At 61.4% G+C, this 21,229-nt stretch overlaps 4 protein-coding genes across 6 annotated transcripts; 2 read left to right on the forward strand and 2 right to left on the reverse strand.

Moving 5' to 3' along the window:
• Positions 1-994: 994 nt before the first annotated feature.
• Positions 995-4,123, reverse strand: LOC306958993 (E3 ubiquitin-protein ligase RNF19B-like; the record flags this gene model as incomplete). Its single annotated transcript, XM_079550630.1, has 8 exons — positions 995-1,154; positions 1,284-1,467; positions 1,740-1,871; positions 2,012-2,126; positions 2,246-2,408; positions 2,653-2,803; positions 3,076-3,266; positions 3,678-4,123. The coding sequence occupies 8 exons, from the start codon at positions 4,121-4,123 to the stop codon at positions 995-997; spliced, it is 1,542 nt and encodes a 513-aa protein (XP_079406756.1).
• Positions 4,124-5,707: 1,584 nt separating this feature from the next.
• ZNF513 (zinc finger protein 513) lies at positions 5,708-9,620 on the forward strand (the record flags this gene model as incomplete). Its single annotated transcript, XM_079550050.1, is given in 5 exon segments — positions 5,708-5,990; positions 5,993-6,319; positions 6,404-6,505; positions 8,042-8,635; positions 8,869-9,620. Coding segments are annotated over 5 exon segments (2,058 nt in total).
• Positions 9,621-10,670: 1,050 nt separating this feature from the next.
• On the reverse strand, positions 10,671-15,549 carry SNX17 (sorting nexin 17; the record flags this gene model as incomplete). 3 transcript variants are annotated; one of them, XM_079549987.1, is made up of 15 exons in its annotated part: positions 10,671-10,853; positions 10,944-10,985; positions 11,275-11,349; positions 11,529-11,606; positions 11,751-11,873; positions 12,043-12,246; positions 12,396-12,488; positions 12,597-12,666; positions 13,318-13,405; positions 13,494-13,584; positions 13,823-13,933; positions 14,032-14,096; positions 14,513-14,630; positions 14,855-14,893; positions 15,490-15,549. In XM_079549987.1, 15 exons carry the CDS (start codon positions 15,547-15,549, stop codon positions 10,734-10,736), a joined length of 1,377 nt encoding a protein of 458 aa, XP_079406113.1. In that variant the 3' UTR covers positions 10,671-10,733. The 3 variants fall into 3 exon arrangements, with proteins under 3 accessions (XP_079406113.1, XP_079406112.1, XP_079406114.1); XM_079549986.1 differs by having other exon boundaries at positions 14,819-14,893; XM_079549988.1 differs by lacking the exon at positions 14,855-14,893.
• A 236-nt stretch (positions 15,550-15,785) lies between these two features.
• On the forward strand, positions 15,786-20,737 carry EIF2B4 (eukaryotic translation initiation factor 2B subunit delta; the record flags this gene model as incomplete). The annotated part of the gene is made up of 12 exons (XM_079532603.1): positions 15,786-15,926; positions 15,997-16,135; positions 17,347-17,556; positions 17,752-17,834; positions 18,056-18,147; positions 18,355-18,469; positions 18,774-18,850; positions 19,044-19,146; positions 19,693-19,820; positions 19,976-20,156; positions 20,239-20,419; positions 20,535-20,737. The coding sequence occupies 12 exons, from the start codon at positions 15,786-15,788 to the stop codon at positions 20,735-20,737; spliced, it is 1,653 nt and encodes a 550-aa protein (XP_079388729.1).
• Positions 20,738-21,229: the final 492 nt, after the last annotated feature.

The following is a 21,229-nucleotide window of genomic DNA, read 5'->3' on the forward strand; positions in this document are numbered from 1 at the left end:
GGAAGTGGTGGGCGAGGAAGGTGGGAAGGGAGGAGAGAACATCTCTTTCCCTGTGTCTCAGGGCACTGTGAGGGTTTCTGGGTTGTGGACAGCTTTATATGGCTTGTGTCAATACTGCCACTGCTTCTGTGGGATGAACTCTGCTGTTCCATGCTGCTGTGTCCCTTCACCTTGCACCCATGCTTCACCAGCCCAGAGATCTTCATGACAAGGTAAGCCTGTTCCCAAGTGGCCCTGACCCCAAGTCCCTCTGTTAGTGCTCAGTAATGACGTGTCCAGAGCTGGAGCTGCTTTTGTCCCCCCCATGCTCCTCCTGCAGTGAAACCCTCACAGGAGGGTCATTTTTCAGTTTAGGTTCTGGTTATTAAAGAGACTCCACAGAGTCTGTTTGGCAGTGATCTCACATTGGAAATTTGCACTGAGATGTACCTGGTTTTAGAGCGCTTACTGCGTGCTTCCGATGTTTTACCTTGAAAACTTTGAATCAAAATGCTTGTGCTATGTCATGTGCCATATCCAAGGCCTTTGGCTCTAATAATGAGTCTGCTATCAGGATAAAATCAGTTTTGTTAAGGCTGACTAGGGGTCAAAAGCACAGAACACAAAGTAATGGGCACCACACAGCTTGTGCCTGTTGTCCGTTGGCTGTGGCGTGGCCCAGCCACCCTAATCCCTGCCCGGCCTCAAAGGGCACCACAGATCAGAGCCTGCTGTGACTCTTGGAGTGTTTTATTTCTCAGCAGTGCCAATGCTCAAGCCTGCCTTTGGGGAAGAGGTGTGACGGGATGGATACAACAGGGAGCAGGCAATGCTGAGTGTGGGGTGAGGGTCTGCTGAGTCTGGGGATGGCCAGATCCAGGCCCTAGGGCTGCTGATGCCACATGGATGGCATCCAGGGCTGCCAAAGGAAGGCGTGGGCTCTTCACGTTGATGGGAGTTGAAATGGGTGCTCTGCAGCTCATGATTCTCCCAGCTCACTGCTGCTCTGTCCTCTTCACTCCACTGGGACACCTGTGACGCTGCACTTGTCGCTGGTGCCCCCCAGGGAGTCCCCTGAGAGAGACTGCCCTGACTGTGGGCTGCACAGGCTTTGCTCTCGGCTGGGATGCGGCACTGATTCAATCGCCACTTCCACCTCGATGTTGATGCCTTCTCTGCAGACAAACACATTAGGGCAGCAGCCCAACAGGAGGACGCTGCTGAGTCCCCATCCAGGGGAAGGCTGTTAGGAAAGGGGACTTGCCATGCCACCCTCCCTCGTCCCCAGGTCTCCTTCAGCTCACCGGTAGGATGTATCGCTCAGCGTGCTGCCTGCGAGGGCCACGGTGCTGGCTGAGTGGCTGTCCTGCTCCTTCCACATCACCCTGGGGCGTGGGCTGTGGCTGCTGCTGGGGAAAGAGGTGGCTGGGTCTGCGACTCCGTCCTCAACGCCCTTGGGGCTGGGCAGCACTGACCACAGCTCGTTCACTAGCAGAGAGAGAGATGGTGCTGAACGCCCTGTGCATGAGGAACACTTCAACATCAGGTGCAGAACAGCAGGGAGGCATGTGAACTGGACCCAGGCTGTGGGTGCTCTGCACAGCACCCACAGCCCCCCAGGACACCGACCTGCAACCTCCCCGCTGCCCCAGGCGAACAGGAAGCCCCAGGCCATGGAGCTGTCACAGCTGCAAGATCACAGCCCATGCAGCACCACGCAGGGGTCCCCACTGGGGGACAGCAGGCAGTGCAGGACTCACGCTTGGTCAAGTTCTCCAGCTCTACCACACCGAGGTCCCCAGGTTGGCTGCGGCCACAGCTACTGCGGCTCCGGCACAGAGACAGCACTACCACTCCATAGACATAGGTGAGCATCAGGGGCACGCCAATGCCTGCGGGCAGAAACAAAGCTACTGCCAGCCTGTATTGGCAGCCCCCACCCCTGCCAAAGGTCCACTGCTACAGGTCTCTGACATCCCCGTAAAGCTGCTCCATCAGTGGCCCCGTGCCACCAGCCCCTAGATGCACTTACCCACCGTGACAGCTGTTATGATGGGGGACACAAAGAGAGAGAGGAGGACGCCGCTGGTGACAGAGAAGCACTGCTGGCAAGGTGACAAGCTGCTCCTTCGGCTCTGGCCCAGCACCTGGAGAAGAAGCAAGACAGGTGAATCACCTCTAGGGTTTCTGTAGTCTACATGCCCCTCAGGCCAGGGGCTGTCAGTCTCAATACAGAGCGAGACTGCAGAGACCCCAGGACCAGTACCTTCCTACCCGTGTAGATGGGAAGGCCAATGATAATGACAGGCACAGCAATGCCTGCGACGAGGGAGATCACCATTGGTGCCCCCAGCACCATGCCCAGCTGCCACAGGATCTTCCGGGTCCTTGACCAGGGCCTTTTACCCCAGAAGGTGCATCCAGATGGGCTGCAAGGACAGCACGAGGCTGGGCCAACAGCACGTGTACAGGGGCAGGCAGACAATGGCACCCGTTGCACTCCAGAGCAGCAAAAAACCCCCACCCCACCATGGACCCCTGGCAAACCCTGCAGCAGTGCTACACCCCTGCTACCTAGCAGAACATGGCTGTGGCTCTCTGCAGGACCCCACTGCCCCCACAACTCCTGATGGCACCCCCAAGTCCCATCACAACCCGCAGCCCCACACTGACCTCAGGAAGTGCACGTCAGAGATCTCCTGCAGGCAGAGCCAGCAGAACAGGCAGCCGCACACCGTGCAGTTCATGCGGTTGCAGCTCCCATCATTGATCTTCATAATGAAGGCACTGCAGCGGGGACAAACCTTGATGTCTTCAGCCTCAGCTGGCAGGGAAAAGGCAGATGAACTGGGATTGAGGAGAGGACATGACACTGCAGCTCTCTCCCAGCCCCTGCCATAGGGCTGCAGCCCACCCTGCGGGTGTCTGGGTGAGCTGGGCACTGCCAGCACAACAAGGTCCTCCTAATCCACTACCCCAGCCCAGGGGCTGCACACCTCCACAAACAGGCAGAAGGGTACCACTGGGCCATGGCAGGAAGAGCAATTCACTCAGATGTGTCAAATCCCCACATTCCCATCCTGGATGAGGTCTCACCATTAGCAGACTCCTCTGTGTACACCAGCTGTGCAGAGGGGCTGGCTAGGCTGGAGGCCAGCGGCGCTGCTGCACATGGCCCATCAGGGTGCCAGAGCTGCCGGCAGTGGTAGCAGAACTCGGTGCCACAGCCCTCACGTCCACAGGTGAGGCGAGGACACTCAGCAAAGCCATAGGCAATGACAGCATAGCTGTGGGGAGAAAGCAGGTAGTTTGCTGGGGCCAGCTGTGTCCGTGGCCTCCCCCTGCATCCCAGCCTGGCAGCCGGGCTGTGCATCAAGAGGTCCCAGCTCTGTGCTGGGACAGAGCAGCAGCCAGTATTCAAGAGCCAGGTGCCACTCTCGTCAGCTCGGTGACCGCAGCAAAGCCTCCCCCACCCAGCACTCACAAAATCCCCCAGGTTCCCCACAGCCAGACCCAGCACAGCCAAGCGCTCCAGCCTTAACCGACGCACACAATGCCCAGGTTCTGCAGCCACAATCAAGACATCTCTCCGAACAGACTCAATCAAGTCACAAGCCTGTAAAAGGCTCACAGCATGTAGGCACACCAGCCTGCCAGGAAGCAAGGAAAAGAGATCCACTCCAGGGGCCAGCAGTCACCTGCAGTCCGGTGCGGGACACCAACGGGTGCCAGGGTCAGCTGCCAGAAGCCTCCTCAGGAGGAACTCCTCGTACTTGTCACGGAGGGCTGGCTCTGGCAGGAGGCTGTGGACGTCGGCAGGCTGCAGCACGGTGGGGCAGTGTGGGCAGGCCACCCTCACACGGCTCTCGCTGATGGCGATGCGCAGGTACTGCTGCAGGCAGGCCCGGCATGAGCGGTGGGAGCAGGAGGCAAGGCTGGGAAAGGCCTCGGGTGGCTGAGGAAGCAGGCAAAGGGGACACTCCAGCAGCTCCCCATCCTCGCCCAGGGGCAGGGCAATGTGCAGCTCCTCAGGGTCCCCCGGTTCTTGCACCGGGTCCGGTGACACCTCCTCTGCAGCCTCTGCCTTCTGCCCACAGGAGCCCAGGATGCGCGGGGGCTGAGGCACCCACGTGGGCTGCTCCATGGTGGCACGTCAGGGCAGCAATCTGCTTCTGGCAGGCTATGGAGGACAGTGGGGCGATGGCAGCCCCAGTGCAGCAGCCATGGCGGGGCAGACACGTCCTACCTGGGCCTCGGAGCCGGCGTCTCCACAATCAGTGGTCAAACCATCTCCATCTGCAGCCCACACTGCTCAGCCTGTGAAGGAGGTACATGTGATAAGCACGGAGTTCCTGGGCGTGGGAAGGAGTTCTCAGCATCTGTGAGACCCCACTAAACTTTGGGCCCAGAAACTGAGCAGTGGTCTCAGTCTCCCTGCCTTGCCAGCCCTGGGGAATCCACAGGGCTGCACTAAAAAGAACAACCAAGGAGGACATGAGCTGAAGGGGACCTGCAGAGCCCCTCTGCCTCCAAACTGGCCTGAAACTGGCACCCATTCTTGCAGGCTAGGTGAATCTCCCCAGTTACAAGCCTTGCAGCACAGAGCCCTCAGCCTCCTCTTCTGTATGTAAAATAGACAACAGAACTTGGAGACCCAAAAGCCTGTCATGGAGCCAAATCATCAGATGAACAGGGATCGAGAGATGAGGTAAATCTGTCACAGTTTTTTTCCCTTACTTAGAGCTCACATTAACCTGAAGCCACAACATAAGCCCCCGGACCCCAGGGCCAGTGGATCCACCATTCCCCATGCTCTCCTTCTCTCCAAGAAGTCACACCATATGCTACCATGGTACCACTGTATCCTTCTTGCTTTACTTACTTTAGAATCATAGAATGGCCTGGGTTGCAAAGGCCCACAGTGCTCATCCAGTTCCAACCCCCTGCTGTGTGCAGGGTCACCAACCAGCAGCCCAGGCTGCCCAGAGCCACATCCAGCCTGGCCTTGAATGCCTGCAGGGATGGGGCATCCACAGCCTCCTTGGGCAACCTGTTCCAGTGCTTCACCATCCTCTGTGCCACCACCCTTCCTCCAGCAGCCTCTGTTGTTTTTTCCCCTTCAAGTACAGCTAGACCAGCAAAACCCCATTGCTGGAAGGGGCAGACATTGGTGATGACTCAGATTAAGACAGAGGATTCTGATGACATCTGCTCTGCTGGGGATGTGCAAGGCACTGCATTGTGCCAGTCTGGGTAACAAAGCACCTTGGTCAGGTGGGAAATGAACAGCCAATGGAAACTTGACTCTCCATTTTGGGCCACCACTGCCATCACCACAGACTTTCATAGAATCATAGATTCGTTAAGGTTGGGAAAGGCCTCTCAGACCACTCAGATCCAAAATGCCCACTAAATATTATTTCTGCTTGAAGTTTGTCTGCAGGGCTGGTGCAGCAGGAACAAGAAGTGCCCACACTATGGCCTCCATGCTGCCCCACTCCCTGGAAATAATGCTGTTGTTTTAAGGAGAGGACAGGGCCTCAAGTTGTGCCAGAGGAGGGTCAGGTTGGATAGGAGAGAATGCTTCTCCTCTGAAAAAGCGGTGCTGCAGCAGCACAGCTGCCAAGGGAGACGGTGGGGTCACCGTCCCTGGAGGTGCTCCGTGGGGATGTGGCACTGAGGAACGCGGGCAGCGGGACGCTGATCTCGGAGTGCCGCTCCAACCCGAATGAATCCACGGTTCCACCACTCCGCCCGGGCCGCCCCGCGCCGTACCTCAGTGACCTCTCAGCGCCGGATCACCGCCGACGGCGCCGGGCACCGAGGATCGCTCAGATCTCCCGCGGAGCCCCGGAGCGGGCGGCGCAGCTCCTGCAGGCGGGGACCGAGCCCGGGGCCGGGCCCGAGGCCTCAGAGCGACGGGGACACGCGCACGGCCTCGGTCACGTCCAGCGCAGGGCCCGGCCCCGGGGACCCGCCCAGTCCTCGCCTGCCTTCCCCGCTGCCCGGCCGGGCCCTCCCGCCGCATACCGAAGCCGCGGCCCCAGCGGCCGCCGCCCGCGTTCCTCCGGCGCCGGCGCTGAGACGGCGGGACGGGCGGGCGGCGGACCGAGAGCACGCTTCCGGGTTCGCGATCTACTTCCGGGGCGTCGCGCCAGCTTCCGGCGCCGGCCCTGTCCCGCGGCGGCCGGAAGCGGAAGTGCCCGGTCGAGGCGGGGCGGCGGTGGCCGCCCCGGGCTGGCGGGGGCGGCTGGCGGGCCGCGGGCAGGAGGGCGGGCGGTGGGGCCGGGACCGACCACGATGCCCCGGCGGAAGCAGAGCCACCCGCAGCCGGTGAAGGGTGAGTGCGCGGCGGGGCCGGGGGACGGCGGCGGAGCCGGCGGCCGGATCCCGGCGGTGACCCGCGACGTTCGGTGTGTTGCAGCGGAAGCCGAGGACGGCCCCGAGGAGACGGCGGGAGCGGCGCTGGTGCTGCCCGGCGACTTGCTGCTAGGCCGCGGCCTGGCCTGCGAGAAGGGACCGCCAGGTGCGTGCCGCCGCCCCGCACGGCCCCGCCGCCACCCCCGGCTGCGTCCTGCCGTCGGTGGCTTCCATCCCCATCCGCCGGGAGAGCTGCCTCCCCGGTAACGCGGGGACCCCCCGGGCGCGCGGTGCCCGCGCAGGGCTTCTACCTCCCGTTCAAGCCCCCGGCTCTGGGGCTGCGGGGACCGCCACCGACCCCCACCAGCGGCAGCGCTCTGCCCCGGGATTCTCGGAGCCTCGCAGGCAGCACTGAGGGCTCACTGCCCTCGGATGCTGGGCGGGGAAGAAGGTTTGGGGATGCACTGAACGCACAACGACGTGCACCACCCGGCTCCTGCACCCCATCAGATCCCAAGAGGGCCATGCTCTGGGTACGGGATGCCATGCTCTGTGCTGAGGCTCGGCCCCAGCTGCCTGGCAGATGGGCTCTGCTCCGAGAGCTGCACCTCCCTGCAGCGCATGTTTGCAGCCCTGCACTGGAACAAAGCTGGCTCCATGGTGCCGGGTGCTGCCTGTGCTGCAAAAAGCTGTCCTTACAGCAGATCTGCAACTAGAAAAGCAGCCCTTCCTGCCCCCAGGTCCAGCCCAACTGGAGAGCAGTATCACGCAGGTCTGGATTCCTGAAGAGCCGAGCTGGTCATGTTCTCAGCCCCATGGGCTGTGTGGGGCAGTGCTGCAGGGGTGCTGGGCTGTGCCACCAAGCTTGCAGGGCGTCCCTTCAGCATGGGGCTTAGGGTCAAGGTGTTCCCCTAGCAATAGCAAGGCTGTAGCAGGATGCTCTGGTCTGGAATCAGATCTTCCCAGTGTTTGCAAATCTGGGACTAGAAGACACAAGGGAGCCTGGAGTGGCCTCACTGTGCCCAGGGACCCTGGGACGTGGACACCGTGGGGTGACCAGCAGAAAAGGGGACAATGCAGGGCAAGAGCCAACTGCTGGGTCTTGCAGCCTCTTGAATGCGCTCCACGTTGGGCACAACACAGAGCAGATGGAGATGGCTTAAGGCTGACTATGGCAAGGCTTTGCTGCATGCCACTACTCTTTTGTCCTGAGCAGCTGCCTGTGAGCACGTCCAGGGGTTCCAGGTATATTGGCTAGATGTGGGTGGCTGCAGGTCAGTGGCTCTGCTTCTGCCATCCCATGCTGGGACATAGGTATTACACGTCCTTGTCCAGCTGGCAAGCAGAAATGCCCTCCAAGAGCCTCTCTATGGGGCATCAGCACTGTGTGGGGTCAGAGGACATCTTTTTTGCTGCCTGTTGCTGGCCAAGGGACAAGGACCAGCAGCCTGGTGAGCTGTGCCCACCACCACCCAGCACAGCTGGGCGAAGGCCTGCAGCAGGACCTGGGGGCAGGTTGGGCTGCCTCGGCCTGCTGTCTGAGCGTTGGGGCTGCGGTGGGCTCCTGGGAACCGCTGGGTTGAGCACAGCTGCCTGACACCTCTCAGCTGCAGTCTCCCCTTCTGGGACCAGTGGCACCAAAATGGGGCCACGCGTGAGCCAACCAAGCTCCCGCTGCTATCCCATCCCATGCTCTTCTCAGCAGAGGCACTGGTGGGGAAGATCGCCATCCCAGCGTACGCGCTGAGCGACGACGACTGCTCCTCAGGGTACCAGCAGCTGAGCGTGGACAGCGACCCCGAGGAAGGCGGCGAGCCCGGCCCTGCAGCGCTGCCCTGCCGCCAGTGTGGGCTGCAGCTGGCTGCCAGCCTGGGCCAGAGCTGCCTGCAGTGCGCCGGCACCGAGGGCGGCCGCAACCAACGCATCGTGTACACCTGCCAGCTCTGTCCCTTCGCCTCCCACTACTCCAGCCACCTCAAGCGCCACATGAAGACACACAACGGGGAGAAGCCGTTTGCGTGCCCGCAGTGTGCCTACGCCTCAGCCCAGCTGGTGAACCTGACCCGCCACCTGCGCACGCACACCGGGGAGAAGCCCTACCGCTGTACGGGCTGCAGCTTCGCCTGCAGCAGCCTGGGCAACCTCAAACGCCACGAACGGGTCCACAGCCAGGACAAGCCCTTCCAGTGTGCCGCTTGCGACTACCGCTGCAACCAGAGCCGCAACCTGAAGCGGCACATGCTCAGCCACCGCCTGCCTGAAGGCGAGGGGCAGCACCAGCAGGACAAGGACCCAGGTAAGGCGGAGTTGGGTGGGAAACTGCGGTGGGAGAGTCCCAGAGCGCAGTCTGGAGATGGGCGAGGAGCACGTCCTGCCATCTTCTGCTGTGCCGATCCCGGTGCACAGCCTCAAGTGGCTGCTGGCCCCGGGCCAGGACACCGTCACCTCAGAGCTAGGGCTGCTCGCGGGAGCCGCGCTCTGCCAGCGCTGCGCTGCCTGCTGACATCCCTGCTTCTCTTTGTCTCGCAGAGCCGCTGCTGCCGGAGCTGAACCTGCACATGGGCAGCGGCACCGGCCCTTTCCTGCCTGGCTGCGCGCGGCTGCGGGGCGAGGAGACGGCAGCACTGCCCGAGCTGCTCTTCCCCTTTACGTGCCGCATGTGTGGGCTGGTGCTGGACGATGGGTTCGCACAGGACGAGGGCCTGGCCGAGCAGGTCTGCGGGCGCTGCAGCCTGGCGGTGCTGGGCACCGAGCCGGGCGCCAGCCCTCGTAAAGGCACCGGCGACAAAGGCTTCGCTTGCAGCCTCTGCCCCTTTGTCACCCACTACCCCAACCACTTGGCACGGCACATGAAGACGCACAGCGGGGAGAAGCCGTTCGCCTGCCCGCTCTGCCCCTACGCCTCCGCCCACCTCGACAACCTGAAGCGGCACCAGCGCGTGCACACGGGTGAGAAGCCCTACAAGTGCCAGCTCTGTGACTACGCCTGCGGCAACCTGGCCAACCTCAAGCGCCACGGGCGCATCCACTCTGGTGACAAGCCCTTCCAGTGCAGCCTCTGCAGTTACAGCTGCAACCAGAGCATGAACCTGAAGCGGCACATGCTGCGACACACGGGCGAGAAGCCCTTCCAGTGCCGGGACTGCACCTACACCACTGGCCACTGGGACAACTACAAGCGCCACCAGAAAATCCACGGCCACACGGCTGAGAATTGGGTGAACCCACGCAACGCCAAAGCCCTCCTGGCTCCTCCTGCCGTGGACACGGCCCTGCCCTGAACAGCACTTAGCCTGGCTGCAGGGGCTTGGCCCCATGCTGGGCCCCAGGGGGCCACAGGGCACCCCAATTCTTCGCCAGCTGTGGCCCTTGCCCTCCCTGGGGGAGGGATGGGCAACAAGCTCCCCTGGGCTCAGGGCTGCCTTAAGCAGGGCCCACCGCCCTGGGAGGGGTCTTTTGCAGCCCTACGCTGCCTGTGGTGGGGCCATGCCCTTGGCACCACAGGGTGGCACCAGCCTGTTCCTCCTGCCTGTCAGAGCCTTCCTCCGCCAGCGTATGGGGAAAGGGAGGAGGGGGAGAATAGGACTGGTTCTGTGGCTGCTGCCATACCGGTCAGTGTAATTTATATTGTGTATAAAAGCATTAAACAGTCAGTTTTGTTATCCGGTATTCTCCCTAGGGACCTTGTTCTGCTTCAGGAGAGGACATGGGGTGTGAGGCGGGGGGGGAAGGATGGCTGCCACCCCACAAGAGACAGCGCAGGTACCAATCAGAATCCATTTTAATCATCATTGCAGTATGTAAACATTGGTTACTGTCCATTAATGCTCTGGTCGGTCTGAGCAGCAGGAGATAGGTGGTTACAAGCCTAGATTACACTGGAGTCTACGAGCGGGTTAGAGACAGGGCTCTGCGCAGAGCCCCACCAGAGACAGCTTACTGCACTCTGTCTCTGAGCAGAAACCTAAAGGCTAATTTGGCATTATGGAGCCTCGTGAGGGCCGCTCGGTGCCACCGGGCTGCTGCCAACACCCCCTGGGGCAGCCGCCTGCCCACACAGCGGGCCAGGCCTGATGTAGACCCAGGTCCTCCCAGGGTGGGAGAAGGGGGGGCTCTGCCCCTCCGGAGCTGGGCTGGGCTCCACGACACCTGCTCCAGGGCTCGGCACCGGCACAGGCTGCCCCGTGGGAAGCCAGCAGCAGGAGGAGTTCAGCTGCCCCCAGCCTTGAAGGCAATGGTGGGTTGGGGATGCACTTCCCAGCCCTTGGGGAGCAGGGGAAGGTGGATGGTAGCAGGTGAGAGGCACGTTGATTGCAACCTGTCTGCAGGTCGTACATTCCTCGGCGAAGGCCCTGGGGCCCTCAGGCCAATGCTGTCCTAGGAGGGGGGGGCGGCTACAGATCTTCATCACCAATGCCCTCAAAGGCGTAATTGCCATGGAAGTCATTAGCGCCCACATCATTAGCAGAGCTGGAGTGGCTGATCCCTCGCAGACTAACAGATGTGAGTTTGCTCTGTGAAAAGAGATGTGTTAGGGAGGATCCCCTCCATGCTGCAGCTCAGTCTCAGTGTGAGAGCACCCCCTGCATGCACACACAACTCACCGAGAGTTTGGCCATTGGCTCCCGCGAGGCGTCAGGCGAGTCCTACAGGGACAGCGCGGTCAGGCAGCCTTGTGTCACCCCCCCGTGCTCACTGCTCTTCTGTACACCAGCCCTTGGCCTTGGCCCTTGACCAACCCTCAAGGTGAGGTCTGGGGGTGCCCAGACACAATCGCCTCCCTCCCTCAAGGATGGCCCCATGGCTGCCTTTTTCTCATCCCAAGGCTACAGGAGTGAGGCAACAGCCCTGCTGGTGCAACCCCTTCTGGCTCTGGTACCTGATCCACAGCAAAGCCTGCCGCACTCATCTCCCCACAGGGGTAGTCACACTCACCAGCAGTGGGGGTGACTTCACGGCTTGCTGGCTGTCCGAGCGCCGCAGAGCCCCATTTGCCCGTCGGCGGAACATCTGCAGGGGAGAAGCTCGACTCAATGGCAGGGTCCCCATGGGTAGGTAGCTCCAGGAGCTGAGTTTCCTCCTTCAGCTGACCCCATGCTGAGGAGGGCAAGTGAGGCCAAGCCTAGACCTCACAAAGTCACAGGGACAAGGTGGGACCCGCCTAGACAACATGGCTACCCAACCCTTACCTTGCGGATGCTGCCACCTGACTTTTTCACCATCAGTTCATCCACCATGGACTGCAGGCAGATGCTCAGCATGATGGCCTACAAGAGAGAACTGTTGTCAGACAGTGGCCCCACATACCCCACGGCCTTCCCAACAGACCACACTGAGCCCAGACCTGCCCTCTCCCTCGAGCCGCTCCTCATTCCCACCTTTTTCCAATGCCAGTGTGCAGGCAACCCTACCTGTGGACTGGTGATGGTAACCCACTGCAGCCGGTCCTTGCTCATGAGATACTCAAAAGCTAGCTCCAGCTTCACGTCCGACTTCCCTGGGCTGCTCCCTGAGGGACCATTGCTCATCGGCACCTGCACAGACACAAGCTGAGGCACGTGGGCCTTTCACCACTGCCAGTTCCCATGCCCCGAACGGCTGAGACCTTCCCCAGGCTTCCAGCCCAGCCAGCAGCCTTGCAGCTGACAGCTGTCAGAGCTGGGTCCCGGCAGCCCTCCTCGTCCCCAGGATGCAGGCACTCACCGAGGACGTGACCCGCCAGCACCGCATGCGTGTGACCTTGAAGCTGCCCTCCTTGATCTGCTCGTTCGGCAGCCGCACTTGGAAGTTGAGCTCGTTGTTGCCGGCGCTGACGACGACGTGGCATCCCTTCTCGGGGAAGTCCGTGACGCAGGGATCAAACTTGAGATAGCCGTAGTACTTCAGGGTCTGTGCCAGTCGGATGAACTGTGGGCAGAGCAGGGAAGGTCAGCACCCACAGGCAGATCCGTCGGTTGGAAAGCGGGCACCAAGCTCAGCCCCGGGGCTCCTATGGGGCAGCGGGGCCTGTCCGGTGCCTGGGACTACTCCAAACACAGCATCGTGCCCTCCCCTACCTCCTTCTTGGAGACTTTTTCCTGCAGAGACTTGAGCTGCCGGTGCTGCTCCTTGTTGACAAGGATCCATCCGTGCTCGATGTCTGACACCGTCTATCAAGAAGCAGAGGCTGGTGAGCAGCTGGGCCCAAAGCCCCGAGAGCAGCAGAGCAGTCACTGGGGGGCTCCCTCCTCACCCCGCTGGACCACACAGAGCCTCACCTGTGCATACAGCAAGTTGAGTCCCACACGATGCTCCATTACATCGTCGTCATAGGAGGAGTCCCAGTAGCTGGAAAGGAACCACACGAGTCAGCTTCTTCCCCAACCCCTGACAGCAGTGGGGAGAACACAGTCCTGCATGTGGGGACGTGGAGCTGGGCTGCCCCCACAGCCTGCTCCCTTTGGTAGCCCTCAGCAGCCACATCCCTCTCACAGAACCGTGGAGGGTCAGAAGGGATCTCTGGAGATCATCCAGTCCAACTCCCTGCTAAAGCAGGTTCCCTACAGCACACTGCAGAGGAAAGCATTCTCCAGGGTAGTTTCAAACCAGGGAGCCCAGAACTGGGCCCAGTGTTCCAGATGCCCAGGGCAGAACAGAGAAGAGCAGAACCCCTGCTGGCTCATGGTAACCACTGGACACCATCAGCCTTCTGGGCCACAAAGGCACACTGCTGGCTCACCTACTGGTCCTAGTGACCTACTGGCCACCAGCACACCCAGGTCCTTCTCTATAGGGCTGCTATACGCAGGCAGTACCAAGTCTGGGAAAAAGGACACAAGGACCAACTGCAGTGGGGCAGTCCAGCCTCACTGGGGACATGCAGTGCATTTCCAGGTGGGTCAAAGCACCGCATGGGCAGCAATGGCAGAAGCGGAAGGGTCCTTATGCACTGTGGGGAGTCCTGACACCTCCCCCAGGTGCTGAGTGGCTGCAGCTCACCTCTTGCGCAGGATGATCCTGAATTCAGGGTTGTGTAGGCTGGTGACAGACACATATGGCAGCTCAAACTCCTGCAGCTTCCGCACGACTGCAGGGAAATGGCAGCTCAGCAGAGGCTCAGGGCTAGGGGAGCCCACCAGGCTCTTGTGAGACTGCCCATAGCATGCTCTACTCACATGAGAAAGCTCCATCCTTGGTCTCTCGCACCAAGAAGAGACTGAAGTAGCCAACCAGGTCATCGGGCAGATCCAACTTGGAGGCTACAGCCTATGAGCGAGAGCAAGAGGTCACCACTGAGAGCTACAGTACCTCTGTATGTCACCCTGCAGCCCCCTGGCAGGATCCAGCCCAGGCACTTTGTGGAAAGCCAGGACCTCTGCTGGATGGAGGACAGGAAAGGGGAAACAAATGGAGAAGCCAAGGGATCATGACATCACAGAGCTCCACCACCCTCCCAAGGACAACCCTGCTCTGAGGCAAGGACAAAGCACAAGAGCTCTGGCACCTCAAGAACATCTTCCGTCTGGTCTGAGGTGAGGATGGTGACCTTGACCATCTGGCCATTGGAAAGCAGCACTTCTAGCACCACCTCCTCCGTAGGGATCTGCTGCGTCTCCTGCAGAGAAAAGGGATTGGCAGCCTGGCCCCATCTGCCACCCTATCTGGATTTGGGGGCCCACCACATATCACCCCGGCCCGGCAGCTCCTTCCCACCTGCTGGGCCTTGCGCAGAAAGCTGTTGAAGGTCTCACTGCCTCCCAGTGTCGGGTCCTGCCGCACTGGGGTGGAAGACAAGCAAGAAGTATTAGTTGGGAAAGCACAGGGACTCACATCAGCTCCCACCTGCTCTGCAGCCTCCCAGTGTTTGCAGCCAGACAAAGCACGTGCTGAGTGCAGGGTGTGTGCATGGATGGCCGTGGGTTCCCTACAGATTGGGGCATTAGGGGGGTGTAGGGCAAGGAAACGGGCTGGGGATTGAGGAGCAGCACTGGTGATGCTGTGTACTGCAGGCCAACATTAAGGGAACGATGCCAGCTATTATCAAAGCACAGCCAGGAACTCTGAGACAGACTGCTGCAAGCTCAGCACTGCAGAAGGAAGGGGCCAATGCTTGGGCCCGGGTGGCCACAGGAAGGTAACCTGGGCAGTGCCACCAAGCTGGGGACGTGACCCTGGGCTGCAGCCGCCCGCTTACCAGCCTGCATGTACTTCTCCAGCTGTTCCCTGCGCTGCTCTACCTCCGCTGGGGTGAGCGTGAAGATCTTCTTCGGAGGAAAAGCTGGTACCACGTTCGTGCCATATTCTTTCCTTAGCTGGGAAGAGAGCAGAGCGCTGTGAGAAGCCCCTGGAGAGACAGGAACGGCCCTGACACCCAGCCATGCTGATCCTCAGGGCTCTGCTGAGCAGCCAGCTCATCGCCCGCTCCCAGCCAGCAACCAGCAGGATGTCACACAGCAGGCAAGGCCTGGCACAGCACGCTGCGTGCCGCTCTCCTCCCTACCTGCTCGTGCAGCCCCAGCAGCTGGCTGTAGCGCACCCGGCAGTGCAGCACCCCGTTCACGTGGATGTTGTAGGCCTGCAGTGAGGAGAGGCACGGGTCAGAACGGAGCAGCAGCACACAGAGCCATTCAGGTCGAAGACCTCTACGATCACCCATCCCGACCCATCCCATCACGCGCCCTCCATGCCACATCGCCCCGTTCCCCAAACACCTCCGGGCTGGGTGCCCCCACCACCTCCCCGTGCAGCCGTGCCACCGCAGCGCCGCTCTTTCCGAGTGGAAACGGTCCGACCCGAAGCTCGGCCGTGCCCCCCATCTCAGCCGCTCGGGGTCCCATAGCAGCGCGGCTTTGAAGCGCCGAGCCGACCCGGTGCCGATCCCCGCGCCGATCCCCGCGCCGTGCCCGGGAAGTCCCGCGACGCCGAGGGCAAAGTCTGCGAGCAGCACCGGGCCCGCATCGACGGCAGCGCGGCTCCGGGCCCCGCAACGGGGCGGGAGGGCGTTCACCTCGCACGGAGCACAACAGGAAGCGGGGACGGCCGGGACGCGGCTCCTCGGTCCTCCCCCCGGCGGCCGCCGCCGCCGCCGCCCCCCCCCCCAAACCCCGGGCGGGGCCGAGCGGCGCCCCCGAGGGCTGCGAACCCCCCCGGCCCCGCGGCCGCCCCGCTCACCACGTAGGCGGCGCCGCCGTCGCCGGCGCGGGTCTCGGTCTCGGGGATGGAGAAGTGCATGGCGGGGTCCGGGGCCGCGGAACCGGGAAGCGGGGCGGGGTGTGCGCCCGCCGCTACCGGCCGCACTCCGCCGCCATCTCGGGCCCGGCGCTCCGCGGCGCCGCCCCGCGGGGCCCACGCGATGGCGCCGCCCGGGAACCGCCCCGCTCCGCCCCGCGGCCGGCCGGCCCGCCCCGCGGCTGCTCGGCGCCCTCCGGCCGGCAGGGGGCGCTAGGCGGGGAGGGTCGGCGGCCGTCATGGCGGAGCCGGAGGCGCCGGGCGGTGAGCGCGAGCCGTGCCGGGCGCGTGGGGAGGACCGGGACCGGGGAACCTCTCACGTCGCCCCCGTTCCGGGTGCGGGTTCCGGAGCGGCCTCGTCGGTACCGGCGGTGGCGCAGGTGAGCGGGGCTCCGGGCGTCGGGCGGGGGAGCGGCGCGGGGCCGGGGCTGCTTAGCCGTGTGCCCGCAGGGCCCCGAGCTGTCCCGCGAGGAGAAGCTGCAGCTCCGGAAGGAGAAGAAGCAGCAGAAGAAGAAGAAGAGGAGCGAGAAGGGAGCGGCGGCGGAGCCCGCGGAGCCGGGCACGGCGGCGGACCCCGCGCAGCCCCGTGGTGAGAGCCTGCCCGCAGCCTGCCCTCGGACGGCGCTGCGGTGCGGCATTGCCGGGCTGGGAGCGGCCGCGGGGCGGGTGGGAGCCGCAGAGCGTCCCGTAGTGCTGTGCACGAGTCCTTCTTGCCCTCCTCATCCTCCTCACAGGATGCAGATACAGAGAGGTCCGATCCCTCCTCCCCGGGAAACGGGGCTGTCCTGAGGGTCCTCGTGTCGCTGCACGGGGCGGAGGGGTGCTTTGTTCGGCCCCAACTTCCCAAGGGCAGACCCTCACCCAAAGGAGTGGCTCCCCACCGAGCCGCCGCTGCATCTCCCAGCGAGGGAGGCTGGGCGCAGGGCTCCCCTTTCTGTCTCGCAGAATCACAGAATGGCCACGGTTGGAAGGGACCTCAAGGATCATGAAGCTCCAACCACCTGCCACAAGCAGGGCCACCAACCTCCCCATTTAATACCAGACCAGGCTGCCCAGGGCTCCATCCAACCTGGTCTCACCACTCTCTCTGTAAAGAACTTCCACTGATATCCAACCTCAATCTTCCCTCCCTCAACTTCAAACCATTTCCCCTTGTCCTGCTGTTATCTATCCTTTCAAAGAGTCGATTTTGTAGGCTCCTGTTTGTAGGCTCCTGTTTGTAGGCTCCCTTTAGGTACTGCCAGGCTGCAATGAAGTCACCCCACAGCCTTCTTTTCTCCAGGCTGAACAAGCCCAGCTCCCTCAGCCTGTCTTTGTAGGGGAGGTGCTGCAGTCCCCTGATCATCTTTGTGGCTCCTCTGGATCCTCTCCAACAGCTCCCTGTCTTTCTTGTACTGGGGGCTCCAGACCTGGACACAGTATTCCAGATGGGGCCTCACAAGAGCAGAGTAGATGGGGACAATCAGCTCCCTGTCCCTGCTGGCCCCCCCTCTTCTGATGGAGCCCAGGATACCATTTGCTTTCCAAGCTGTAAGGGCACACTGCTGGCTCATGTTCAGCTTTTCATCCATCAGGACCCCCAGGTCCTTCTCTGCAGGGCTGCTCTCAAGGACCGCTCCTTCCAGTCTGTAGGGATGCCTGGGATTCCTCTGCCCAAGTGCAAAACTCTGCACTTTTGCCGTGTTGAACCTCATCAGGTTCACCCAGGCCCACCTTTTCCAGCCTGTCGAAGTCCCTCTGAATGGCATCCCTTCCTTCCACCGTGAAGGAACATCCTTTTCTTCCACGTGTCTCCTACAGTTGCTCCTCACCCCGCATCCCCCCCAGCCTCAGCCAATGTCCCTAACGACAGCGAGAAGCCCGTGGGGGGCAAGAGCAAAGCAGAGCTGCGAGCGGAGCGCCGGGCCAAGCAGGAGGCTGAGCGGGCCCAGAAGCAGGCCAAGAAAGCAGAGCTGGGACAAGGAACTGCACCAGCCAGGCCCAGGCTGACCCCTACTGAGGCTCCATCTGGTAAAGATGTCGCTGCTGGGGTGCAGGGGGCTGCTGAGTGAGGGGGTTGGGGTCCTGTAGGTTGTGCCCCATCCTAGCACCGTTTCTGTGATGTCCTGGCTGCTGGATGTGCCTTGCCATTGGGGCAGTCTGGCTGGGCTGTGGGTTACAACAGTTCACTGCTGCCTCATGCCACCTTTTTTGCTATCCTCACAGTGGTAAAGCGGTTGCCAGAGCACGTGCAGGTGGATGACCCTGCTGCCCAGAGGAAGTTAGCCAAGAAGCTGGAGCGCCAGCAGGTAAGGGCAGCAAGATAAAAGCTGCAGGGCAGTTCTGCCTCAGGTCTGTGTGCTGGGTGTCACGTTCAGGCATGGCGGGGAGTAGGGTTTGCCCTCTGCTGGGCAGAAGGAACCTTTGATGTAACCCAGCCAGTAGGTGTTAGGTGAAATTAGTGGTATTGGAACAAGCAGGGCTGGATGGTAGCCTTGAACGAGTCATCATTGATGCTGTTTGGCGTCAGGTACCACTGAGGCAGGACTATGGTACCAAGGTCAACCTGTTCTCCCACTTGCACCAGTACAGCCGGAAGAAGCCGCTGACACAGCAGATGAGGTATGTGGCCTCAGCCAGGCCTCCTCAGCCCAGGCCCATGGCTCTGCTTCAGCCATCCTGTCTGTAAAATGCTCACGGGCCAAGTAGGGCTGGGCTGACAGATCTTCTCATAGTGCATCCCTCAGATTGTTTGTGGAAGGCATGCCTTTGCCTCTTTTGGGCTCTGGAGCACCAAAGCTGACAGCTCTCACACCTTTGCCCCTGCAGCATCCCCTCCACAGTAATTCACCCAGCTGTGGTGCGCCTCGGCCTCCAGTACTCCCAGGGTATCATCAACGGCTCCAATGCCCGTTGCATCGCTCTGCTGGAAGTCTTCAAACAGGTATGGGAGCTGCCTATGCCCACCAGGCAGTAGGGATGTTACACCGGGTGCCAGCATCTCTTCCTCTCCCCCAGCTATGGAGACCGTGGTTCTGCTCAGTCCTCTCCACACCTATTTTCTCTGGCCTCAAGCATTCATCCTGCTAGGCTCCTGTTCTAGTTGTGCAGATTTGAGTCCCAGAGCACGCTATTTCCCTTTCTGCAGAAATTTATCAAGTTGTGCTGTACACAGAGTGCCTGGTCTGCAAGCTTCTGGGGGTACATGCGGTGCCTGGCCCAACTCACGCTTGCTCTTCTTGTTTCAGCTGATTCGGGATTACTCTACTCCCCCTAATGAGGAGCTATCAAGGGACCTAGTGGCCAAGCTAAAGCCACACATCAGGTAAGGGGACCCAGTGCCAGAATAGAGAGACTGATGTGGTCCATCAGCCATCTCTCCGGGTTTCTGTTCCGCTGGAGCTTTTCTGGGGCTTTGGTTCTGCCTCTGGCTGCCATCCCCAGCCCAGCTGCATCTTCACTTTTTCTATTCTTGTCCTCCAGGCTACCCTGGAGCTAAGCACATTTCCTCTCTGCAGCTTCCTGAACCAGTGCCGGCCCCTCTCAGTTAGCATGGGCAATGCCATTAAGTTCCTCAAGAAGGAGATTTCATGTCTCCCTGACACCCTGAGAGAGGAGGAGGTGAGTGGCTGCACACCAACTGCAGGCTCCAACCAAGCTGCTAGTGTCTGTAGGCCAATAGGCTGGAGTTGGTCAGGAGCAAGGGTGTAAAATGGGGGAAGCCAAGCAGTCAGAGGGTGGTGAGGCACTGGAACAGGTTGCCCAAGGAGGCTGTGGATGCCCCATCCCTGCAGGCATTCAAGGCCAGGCTGGATGTGGCTCTGGGCAGCCTGGTCTGCTGGTTGGCGACCCTGCACACAGCAGGGGGGTTGAAATTAATGAGCATTGTGGTTCTTTTCAACCCAGGCCACTCTGTGATTCTATGAAGCTGCAGCAGAAAGAGCACATGCAGTGCATAGTGAGGCACCATGGTGTGCTGCTAGCTTTGTGCTGGGATAGGAGCTGGCCCTGCATGTTCTACAGAGCCCTGTTGGAAGCAGAGGTGCCACTCAGCAAACAGGCTGGGAGCAGGATGAGGCTCACAGGCAGTGCTAAGCTCACAGTCATCCCAGGTAGCAAAGGACAAAGGTCAAAATGATGCTGTTTGTCACGGTACCGTCTCCCCAGGCAAAGGAGAAGCTGCAGGGCACTATCGACAACTACCTGCGGGAGAAGATTGTTTTGGCAGCTGAAGCCATTTCGAAATCTGCCTTTGAGAAGATAAACGACAACGATGTGATCCTGGTGTACGGATGGTAAGAGCACAGCCGGGCCCGGAGGGGTGACGCCGTTCTCAGCGAGGGCAGACTTCAGCTCTACCCCGATCGGGGCGGATGGGGGGCAGGTGCGTGGGGTCTGGGGAGGGGGAAAGCTCAGCGCAGGCAGAGCAACCCCCTGAGGTGCCCAACAGCTCGTCGCTGGTGAACCGCACGCTGTGTGATGCACACATGCAGACGGACCGGACCTTCCGTGTCATCGTGGTGGACAGCCGGCCGCGGCTGGAGGGGCGGGAGACGCTGCGACGCCTGGTGCGCCGCGGCATTCACTGCACCTACGTGATGATCAACGCCATTTCTTACGTGCTGCCTGAGGTGAGGAGCGAGCGGGTTCGGGATGGGAGGCTGCCATGTGATCGCTGGTGCCGATGGCTGCTTCCTCGTGCTTCCATGGCAGGTGTCCAAAGTGCTGCTGGGAGCCCACGCGTTGCTGGCCAATGGCTCCGTCATGTCCCGTGTGGGGACGTCGCAGATCGCGCTGGTCTCCAAGGCTTACAACGTGCCTGTGCTGGTGTGCTGCGAGACGTACAAGTTCTGCGAGAGGGTGCAGACGGACTCCTTTGTCTCCAACGAGCTGGGTATGGCTTTACCCCCATTTTCCCACTTAAGGATCTGAGCCCTCCTCCTGCTTCTGGTGGGCTGAACCGCTGTGTCATTTCCCTGCCCGGAGGTTCTGATCCCTTCTCTCTGCAGATGACCCCGATGACCTGATCGTGCTGCGCAAGGGGCAGGCCCAGCTGGGCGGCTGGGCAGAGAACAAGTCCTTGCGTCTCCTCAACCTGGTGTATGATGTGACGCCGCCTGATCTGGTGGATCTGGTTATCACAGACCTGGGCATGATCCCCTGCACCTCGGTGCCTGTTGTCCTGCGCGTCAAGAACGTGGATCAGCAGTAGGGGGCAGCTGCATGGATCCTAATAAACCAAGCCTCGTGGCCGTAACGTGTCTCATTTGTGTGGTGTGGCAGAAGCCCAGGCACTTGTGGCAGCTTGTGGCACCCTGGGCTCAGTTCTGCACAATCCTGGGGTGCGCAGCACTGGCAGCTGCTGACACAGTGCATGCACGGAGCTCCTCCCAGCCTGCAGATGCTGCAGGAGTACCCCCATCCCACTTCGCCAGAATAGCCAAGGGTGGGAAGCCTGGGATGGGAGGTGTAGGGAGGCTCCCATTTCTGGCCACAGGGAACCAGGAGCAGCAAGGCTGGGAGGGCAGAAATCAGCGGGAATGATGCAGCCCGGGCAGGGCGACGCTGGGGAATCGGAGAGCGGCAGCCCAGAAGCACCGCTCCGCAGCGCGAGCCGAGCGCGCGGCAGAGACAACCAGCAGAAGGGGCGTGGCCATGCAAATGAGGCAGCTAAGAATCAGAGCAGCAGGAGCTAAGATTCCTG

Source organism: Tetrao urogallus (assembly GCF_951394365.1).
Source record: "Tetrao urogallus genome assembly, chromosome: 2".
Lineage (NCBI taxonomy): Eukaryota > Metazoa > Chordata > Aves > Galliformes > Phasianidae > Tetrao > Tetrao urogallus.